The sequence below is a fragment of the Sinocyclocheilus grahami genome, unplaced genomic scaffold, assembly GCF_001515645.1.
Source record: "Sinocyclocheilus grahami isolate Dianchi unplaced genomic scaffold, SAMN03320097.WGS_v1.1 scaffold294.1, whole genome shotgun sequence".
Classification (NCBI taxonomy): domain Eukaryota; kingdom Metazoa; phylum Chordata; class Actinopteri; order Cypriniformes; family Cyprinidae; genus Sinocyclocheilus; species Sinocyclocheilus grahami.
This window is the reverse complement of record NW_015505473.1, coordinates 1403298-1412943: the sequence shown is the minus strand read 5'-3', so window position 1 is coordinate 1412943 and position 9646 is coordinate 1403298. Positions and strand designations below refer to the sequence as shown.

The 9646-nt window shown below is 35.5% G+C and overlaps 1 protein-coding gene across 1 annotated transcript in view; it reads right to left on the bottom strand.

Moving 5' to 3' along the window:
* Positions 1 to 1167: 1167 nt before the first annotated feature.
* LOC107600892 (gastrin-releasing peptide-like) overlaps positions 1168 to 9646 on the bottom strand; it is a 9387-nt gene continuing 908 nt past the window's right edge. The window contains exons 2-4 of the mRNA XM_016292869.1: positions 6109 to 6300; positions 2250 to 2533; positions 1168 to 1495 (exon numbers count right to left, since the gene is read on the bottom strand). Of these exons, the coding sequence (XP_016148355.1) occupies positions 1442 to 1495; positions 2250 to 2533; positions 6109 to 6300 (530 nt within the window). The 3' untranslated portion in view covers positions 1168 to 1441. The remainder of the gene's footprint in view (positions 1496 to 2249; positions 2534 to 6108; positions 6301 to 9646) is intronic.

Sequence of the window (9646 nt, the reverse complement as noted above, 5' to 3'; positions counted from 1 at the left end):
TTTGATATACCTTTATAAAGATAATTAGCCTATTTTTCTACATACAATGTAAAAGTAAGACATGTAAACTAAAAAAAATAAAATACAGATTTGTTTTAAAATCCCTCAAATGAAATATCACCAGGTTATCTCAATTTCACAAATTCCTTCATATAGTTGTTTTGCATTAGCAGTTGGGACCTGCAGACCTGTACCAAACCCATCAGCTCACATCTTCATGAACGCACGACTATCACCAAATCTGACGTTTGCCATCTGTGCAGCAACTTTATCAGTGATGCAATTCGATTGAGACTGAAGGGGGTCACATTTCTATTAATGGTCGTTCATCTGTGACAAACGAGGAAAGGAAACTGTGTGAACTAGATGAGCTTAAACAAATGAAAGTGGCTTCAATTGACATCTTTCATTGTTAGAAACATCAGTGTGTATAATTGGAGCCATTATTGTGCACAGACAGCTGAGAGCGGCGAGACCGTTAGACCATCAAGAATTTCCTGCCAGTTGTCACAGACAATGCAGAGGCTGTGATTTAGTTATTCAGACGGTCATTAGTGTGCGGTGAAGAGTTTTCCTGTCACCTGCCTGCCTCTGTTAAGTGACTGCTTGACTAATAAGCAGGTTATGGCCAGCCACCTCAAAAGATCGATCATAACCTGTAACAAATTGCTTTCAGAATGAGACAGGGTCTTTTAACTCTCAAACTACATGTACTAGTCGTGCATTCAGCTCAGCACATTCTCTATTTAGTTGTAATGCATGGACTGTAAGGAATTCATATGTTAATGTTCACCCAAAAATGAAAATCTGTTTCTATTAAACACACAGCTTTTCGCTTCACAAGACATGAATTGATGGACTGGAGTCGTGTTGATTACCTGTGGATTATTGTGATGTTTTTATCAGCTGTTTGGACTCTCATTCTGACGGCACCCATTCACCGCAGAGGATCCACTGGTGAGCAAGTGATGCAATGCTAAATATCTCCAAAACTGTTTCGATGAAGAAACAAACTCATTTACATCTTGCATGACATGAGAGTGAGTACATTTTCAGCAAATGTTCATTTTTGGGTGAACTATACCTTTAATAGTCTTTTTCTAGTCAAGACATTTCAAATGATATGTAAGCGAGCAGACTATTGCTTTTATAAACAGCAGCTAGCCCAACAAGTTAAAGTTTATTAAATATTAATCAACTGAACTGTGAATACAATGGTTACTATGGTGTCAGTTATCAAGAAGATGAATTCATTTATAAAACAATACCATAAAATATACAGAATGATGACACTCAGTTTATGTGTGTTTCTTTGTAGAGATATTGGCATACAAAAATATAACATCATGCTTATTTATATGTTGCTGAATAAAGAGGTTTGTATTCGATCAAGTCAGTTGTCAAGTGAACTTCAAACCGCAGTCTTTTGTCCAGTTGGTCCTCAGCTTTCGTTGTCATCCTGCATTAATAAAGCCCGGAACAAGACGTCCTCAGCCTGTATATGAAATATAATAACGAGAAATATTATTATATAAGAATCAAAGGAAACTGACCTTAAATAAAACATGCATATCATCATTAGCTTAGAAAAATGGTCAACTAAAACTAAAACCATGAAAAGTTTTCATTACTTTAAATAAATTACGCTTTCATTTCAAGAAAATAAATGTTAAAAACTTAAACTTATGTACTAAAATAACTAAATCTAAAACTGAAATAAATAAAATATTCATGACCTGACGAAGGACAAAAGGACTGTGTGTGTATTTCATTTGTATCTTTCTACTTTAATCCAACAGGAACACCCAGAACGTCCATTTAAATATAAATATATATATGACATATACATATACATATGATATATGTATATATATATATATATATATATATATATATATATATATATATATATAAATGACAAAATAAACTAAACGACTAAAACTTTAACTTAAAAATTACATCAGAAAATATAAAAATAAAAACTAATTCAAAATATTAATAAAACATTATAACAGTATCTCAAGGCTACTAAAATAACACTGGTTACAGAAGGTTTGTCTGTGTCTTATTTGTCATTTGTCTGGTCAAAAGTGATTCTTTATTTGCCCAACAATGAAAAATGTTTTATTATACACATTGCAGAATAGTTTTGTGATTACAAATAGATCAGAATCACCTACATGCACTTTAAATGCATCTTGCATGCATTTTTACATTAAAATAACGATCATGTTAAGGATTTCTCTTACCAATTTGACTTGTCTGTCTCTCTCATGACCTTCCTCCCACTGACGTCTCTCTTCCAGCATGCGCTGGAGCAGTTTATGAGCACCGCTCTCCTCTGTGCCCTCCAGCATGCTCTGCGGTGCCATCCGTCCTCTCATGAGCGCATGCAGGAGTGGCAGCAGCAGATGTTTGTTGTATCTTTCCAGCTGCTGATCCTGATCTCGAGTCATCATAGAGGTCTCATCGCCGCCTTCTAGATCCTCAGGTCTGACCTGCTCATCTGTGCTTTTCTTGCCCATTAAGTGCCCTAAAAAAATATAGGTCATTATAGAGTGATTGTTGCTCTGATTTTAAGTTAAATGAATGCATTTAACACAAATATGATAGGTAGGACAGCATCTCCACACTTAAAGGGGGCATAACACACACAGTTTCACCCAATCTCATGTTAATCTTGAGTACCTATAGAGTCGTACTGCATCCTTCATATCTCCAAAATGTCTTTAGTTTGATCATATTTATAAAAGAAAGATACAGCTTTACGATTCTCTCCGGAAAAAGCAGAGCTCCTGGAGGCGCGCCGTGGGCGGAGCTAAAGAGTGACAAGCACTTGGGTGCCGAATGCCAACAAAACGGCATCAATTTGATGCCGTTTCACTTATGCCGAGTTCACACTGCATGATTTTCAAACTCGTCGGATCGCCGTTGTTTTCACACTGCGTGATTATCTGGGGTAGCATTCAGTTGCTGCTGTGTTCACATTGCACGATGGATCGGCGACAGGGGGGTTCACACTGCATGACTTCACAATAGGAAGAATCGCCGACAGCTCTGTCTGGTGCAGGGTTGCCAGGTTTTCGCTACAAAACCCACCCAATTACTACTCAAATTAGACTGAAAATAGCCCAATTGCTTTCGAGGGGGTCCCCCAGTAAAAATCGCGTTTGGGGGGGTAAAATACATATTTTTTGGCGGGGTTCTCCTGGTACAATTCACATTCCAGGGCCTAAATATCACATTATTGGGGTCGCCTAAACATGCTGACATAAAAAACAACCGGCGGCAATCGCGGATTTGGCAACACTGGTCCGCAAATTACGTTTCATATAGCTCCTCCCCGAACTTCCCGCTGCCCTGTATCTTGGTCTCTCATTGGCTGTAGGTCATCGCCGATGTGTTTTTCAGTCAGAACTCATTTCACACAGCGTGATTGTGAATCGCCGACAGCTCCAGATATTTAGCATGCCAAAAATTTCACGGGAGTCGGCGACGCATCGGCGATTCCCTCAGATTGCGTCTTTGATAATTCACACTGCGTGATTGTCACTCGCGTGAACGAGCACCGATTTTCCTCCGATTTCGGGCATTTGTCGGCGATTCGCAAAACCTGTCGGCGAGTGAAAAATCATGCTAAAATCGTGCAGTGTGAACTCGGCATTAACGTCTGCAGTTCTGAATCATGACCGGGATCTTTCATCACTGGGACCGCTCCATCTTTCAGTATCAAACGATGTGCAAATCCAGCTCGAACTGGGCCTTGTTTATAAAATGTTCATCAACAAACACACTTGTGAAAAACAAACTGTATCCACTGTTTACATAACCCTGGGTTCTTTAGAAAGCTGAACAAAGTTATCTTTCCCTTACAACCAAAAGACAGAAATACTCTGTCATACGTCCAAATTGTTTTTTGAAACTTTGTCCATGCTTAGCATGAGAATTCAACTCTTTAACAGTGTAAACAACTGTGAATGCATGAAACAGCATTTAAATTCACTAAAATAAAAATGAAAACAAATAAGAACAAAAGCACAGATTTGTATTAGGCTGTTTTGATTACCCCATTACAGTCACTTTACAGTTAGTGCTCTCATAAAAAGACACTTACTTGTAGGTTTAAAATTCTACATGTCACATTGTCCAACTACAAATATTTCAGTGAAATATATATTTTAGTCAGAATTATTGCACTCCGTACGAAAGAAACGAAGTAGACATGAATGATCGTTGCGCCCCCCCCCCCCCCCCCTTTAAATAAGACTTCACGTGCAGGTTGCAAACAAAGTCACAACAATGCATTTGATACATGATAGTACAACCTAATCAAGAAAAAGCTATATATTAGCCATTTAAACAAATACTGAATCCAGTCTGGTATAAACGTGCAAACAATATGCAATTCGAGCCAACATAATCCATAATTCCTTCTATTCATGAGTAATTGTTTAATACAGCATTAGCTCCACTGAACTCAATTTCAAATCTCAATCTCTAAAATAAAAAAAAGTATCATATTGTACCTGATTTTCTCTTTATTAACAAATTGCATCACGCAAACACACAAAAAGCCAGTTGCTTGCCACCTATTTTCAGCCAATTAAGACACGGCCGTTGCTCGTTACACCCTATGGATCCACTTTCCCTCTACAGACTTAATAAGTGACACTTGAGAGTTTTGCAATCACTTCAGATACATATTTAATGAATGTAGCCTACTCAATAAACTACCACTGGTGCATTTAATCAAGCGATTTAAATGGTTATTATCTGCTAGTGTTTTTGATTTCATTTGCTGAATGTGAATACTCTTAAAACTTTTATTTAATGGTTCACAGCTCATTAGGTTCAGCAACAAACACTCATTTTTCTCTGGAGATCGAAAGTTCTAGATGATACATTACAGGTTCTTAGACCAGCATTTTGGTAAATGCACACACCAATTTAAATTTGATATTTATTTAAAAAAAATGTACATATATATTTTCATTGATACCTGTTTATGTCGTACACTGTAAAATAATTCCGTAAAATTTACTGTAAAAAAATACGGTAGCAACGTTTTAAGTTTTATGGTTTTAACTTAAATTTACACTTAAATACCATAATTTAATTAACTGATATAATGTTAATATACCAGCCTATTGAAATACTGAAATCTGTTTTGTACCTTTATAATACACTGATAACCACCAAATGCAGGTGGTGATGAGAAAGTCACATGATGAACCAAAGCCCATCACAAGCAGCTTTTAAATAATAGCATATATAGAAGGTGCACAAGGTGTCATTCACACAAACACCAAACACCATCATGGTAACACACATGACACTGAAATAATGCAATAAACATTCATTTAACAACATTAGGTGTAACACACAACCCTAATATACAAAACTGATAAGAAAAAACTAAGAAGAAACCTAGTTATTTCAACATAAAAACATCCAATTTGAAATGTAACGCAGGGAATTCTGGGAATGTCAATTTACGGTTATTCACTGTAAATTATACGGTCTTTTTCACTTCCAAAAACGGTATACTACTGTAAAATTAATGTCCAAATACATGTAATGTCCAATACAGTTTTTCACCGTATATAGTAGGGGAATTTACCGTTAACCCTTTAACAGGTTTTTACTGTAGCATTTTTACCGTCTTTTACCGTTAAATTCACGGTAATTTTTTACAGTGTAGCTACTAGGCCTTCTGTATTCTTTAAATAGTATGTAGAAAAATAGGCTACATTTCATTTGTCAACAGCTGCACCTTTGACAAATAAAACTTAAACTTAAATTGTCAACCTTTATTTTTGACAATGTAACGATTATCTTTTAAGCATTTTAATACAGTTATTTAAAAAAGTAATAAATTAAGAGTATGCAGACTTTTGAATGTAAAAAATATGCCCTGCTTAAAAATAAAAATAATAATATACATTTAAATACTTGTAGGCACTGCTTAAAAATAATAATAATAATACAAATGTAAATGCTTGTAGCAACTCTCCTCCAAAACAATACCAGTATATACGTGTATATTTATAAGTGTCCCAAGACCCAAAATATTTTAATTGGTAAATTAAAAATATGATTTTCACTCACCAACAGCCCAGTGATTTCCGCGCGGATAAACTTTTCCAATTGGTTGTGCGTCTGATGCATAAACATGACAGAGCACAACAAGCAGAACGATGGAAACGACTAATCTGTATCTCCAGACGAGGCACATAACGCTCAGGTAAGACTCGAGTCCCTTCAGCTTCTTTGATCTGTACTCCTGGAATTGCTCGTGCACTTATTGCTAGTAGAGGCCCGTGTAATGCTGCATATGGATAATCACTTCATTTATATACTCCGTTACGACGACCACTTAGAAAGTGAAAGAAAATGACGCGATAATTTCGTGCTCTAAAGAGAGAAACTGTCGTGCCAATGTCTGGATGACTCGTGTGGGGTGGTACACTGAAAGTTTAATGCCCCCTCCCAGGGGTTCTGCGTCAGTATCTTGGTAGGTTAGGCTACTTGACATAAAAACACAGAATGACATGTTGAACCTGTCATTATCTCAGCCACGGGCTATTGTGTTTCCCAAGACAGATTCAATGTGAAATGTCATCAGTATTTCATTAGATGCGGGGTAAAAATAGCTTGTAATGGCTTCTTATTGTTTTCTCGTGCAGTTGGTTGGTGCAATAGAATCCAAATTGCTTTGTGTCATAGGAAAATTGGGATAAAAATACAAAAAGAGGTCTGAGACTACTGGTTCCTGACCCGAGTACACTCTTAAAAATAAAGGTGCTTCAAAAGGTTCTTCAAGCGATGCCATAGAAGAACCATTTTTGGTTCCACAAAGAACCATTCAGTCAAAGGTTCTTTAAAGAACCATGTCTTTCTTATCTTTTTATAATCTGAAGAACCTTATTTCGCCTCAAAGAACCTTTTGTGAAACAGATGTTAAAGGTTCTTCATGGAACCATTTAGACAAAAAGGTTCTTCTATGGCATCGTGAAGCACCTTTATTTTTAAGAGTGTATACTGCTCCAAACACCTTTAAAACCAGCCAAAAGACCAGTTAAGCCAATTTTTATTATTATTTTTTATTTCTTATTTTATAGCAGGGTAATGGAGACTGATGACCTAAAGCACAGGCACTAAGTTGCACTTTTTGTGTCAACAAATCTATTTATATTATAATACAAAGACATTATAGGTTACTCTACAACGGTTGGTACTCCAGAAATATTTTTCTTCTTCTTTTTTATTTTATTTGTTGAAACCATAGCATGATCTATTCATTATATATATTATCATATTACATTTGTTTTATTGTTATTTTTTAGGACTGCAAAACAAGTATTTTGATTCAATTCTAAATAATATAAAGAGAAACATTCAAACAAACATGAATATCTACAGAAGTGCAAAAACACAGTTAGTGCCACACAACAAAGATGAAATATCAACTTATTTTTCATTTTAATTAATTTTTTCTGAGATTTAAAATTTTCTTTCATGCACATAGAATTTCTATAAAACTATATATATATATATATATTATTTGGATCAAAATGCAATTATATAAAAAAATATACATAGATGAAGTAAAAGCTTGAAATGTTAGAACCACAGAGAAGATACAATCAACTCTGTCCATCAATGTAAAGTGCTTGGTGAAGATGTATAACTGGGAGAAAAATAAAAACAATTTTCAGGAAGATCTTACAAAGCAGATGAAATTACTTGGCACTCGTCACTGATATCAGCTGTTCATGTCACATCTCTCACCCAGCAAACAATGGCAGAATGGAAGTTCCTGCAAAGCTTATAAACAAACAAATGTCATGCCATGAAAAATAAAAAAAAGCCTCAATAAAATGTAAATAGTTTTAATTACATGGTAAACAAAGGAAAACAATATCCCTGGTAACCTCCGAAAAGCTTGTATTGTTCTGTAAATCGGAAAGAACAGATGGGCTTTGATGCTTGTGGTGTTACTTGGATGGAAAAACCAACAAGTGAACAATGCGTACATGCAGATGAAGCGATATGTGAGGTTTTGTGTGAATTTCTGTACGATTATACATGAGATATCTTATTGGGATAATGCAATTTAAAGATATAATATTTCAGGATAATGTGACCCAGATATAAAAGCCGAAAAGACCTTGAAGGCACTGTCGGTTTTGTAAGCAACACAAAGCAGGGGCAGGTGAGGTGACTTTCTCATGCTGCTGTGTATGTCACCATCACCGATTAAGGCTTAAGTTCTTAATGAAATTCAAAAGAGAAATTACTTTATAGCAATGAGTAGAGTTAATTATATGAAAGCCTTGCCAAGCAAAGTAGCCTATAGATGTTGCTTTAAAATGTTGTTGTTGTTGTTATTGTTTAATGAACTGACATTTTGGCAAGACCAATAAATGAGAAAGCAAAGCGTCACAATTTGTCTAAATTTTAATGGACATAACTGCATGCAGCACGAGTAAAATACAGTTCCTGCAAATAAACATGGCATGACTTTTACCACTAGATGGAACTATTTGGTTTCATTTGAAGGTTACCATGTTGCACAAACACCTCAGTTGACAAGCACAAAAACTTTAACATATAATAATAAAAGCCCAGTCACAGTTTATATTATGAGTAAATTATAATAATTTCATCATGTAAAAAAGTAATGCATAAATTGCCGCATTCTGTATAGGCTGGACAATTGTTCAGAATGACAATTAAAATTGCAATTATTAATTAAGTTATTACTTAAAGAGTATTGCCTCAGGCCCAGTAAGCAAACTGAGTAGGCCTACTTTTTTCAGATCATATTAACGATGAAAAGGTCAGAAATGAATAGATGTCAACACAACTCTTCCCTTAAAGACATCCAAGGTCAAGTTTCCCTTCATTCTGTCAAACACGTAGACGCATATTTAGACTACTGCTGTCTGTTAGGATTATATTTTGACTAAAAATGACCCATATGTAATATTCATCATTTTTCCCACTTTTTTTCCCTGCAAATGTTTCTGCATGATTGTGTTCAAAAACGTGGTATTCACAATTATTTCTAGACATATGTGTTTAGATTGTTTAGGTTACCATAGACTCGCTCTACTAGCACAATGCTGATGTGTGCAGCAAAGACTTCTGGGAATCAGGTTTGGTCCTATGAAGAGCTGAACTGGGTGGCTGCTGCCACTCGCACACCAAACGCATGATGTTATGAAACATGTAAACAGCTGAATATTATAATAAAATCTGATTTAACAGGGGCAAGTGCGGTGAATTAATCGTTCTTATGAGTCGAATCTTTTCAACGAATCAGTTGAACCGGTTCACGGATCGGACTAAACGAATGGTTCATGAACCAGTGGTCCAAAAGAACCGAGAACAAAACTTTCGGACATGTCCGATTCGCAGTGATCTGATCCGGATTATTTGGAAGGAATTTTATGTATTGTTGTATTACTCAGTCATATTGTAATTTTTTTTATTTAATGCTAAAAATAAAAAATAGCTGCTTATCACAGCTTGATACACGCATACAAAACAGAGTTGGTTTTAACGTTCTATTAAAATGTGCAAAAACTTTTTTCTGCCAAGAGAATTTAGAATTTAAAGGGGTCATATGATGCGATTTCAA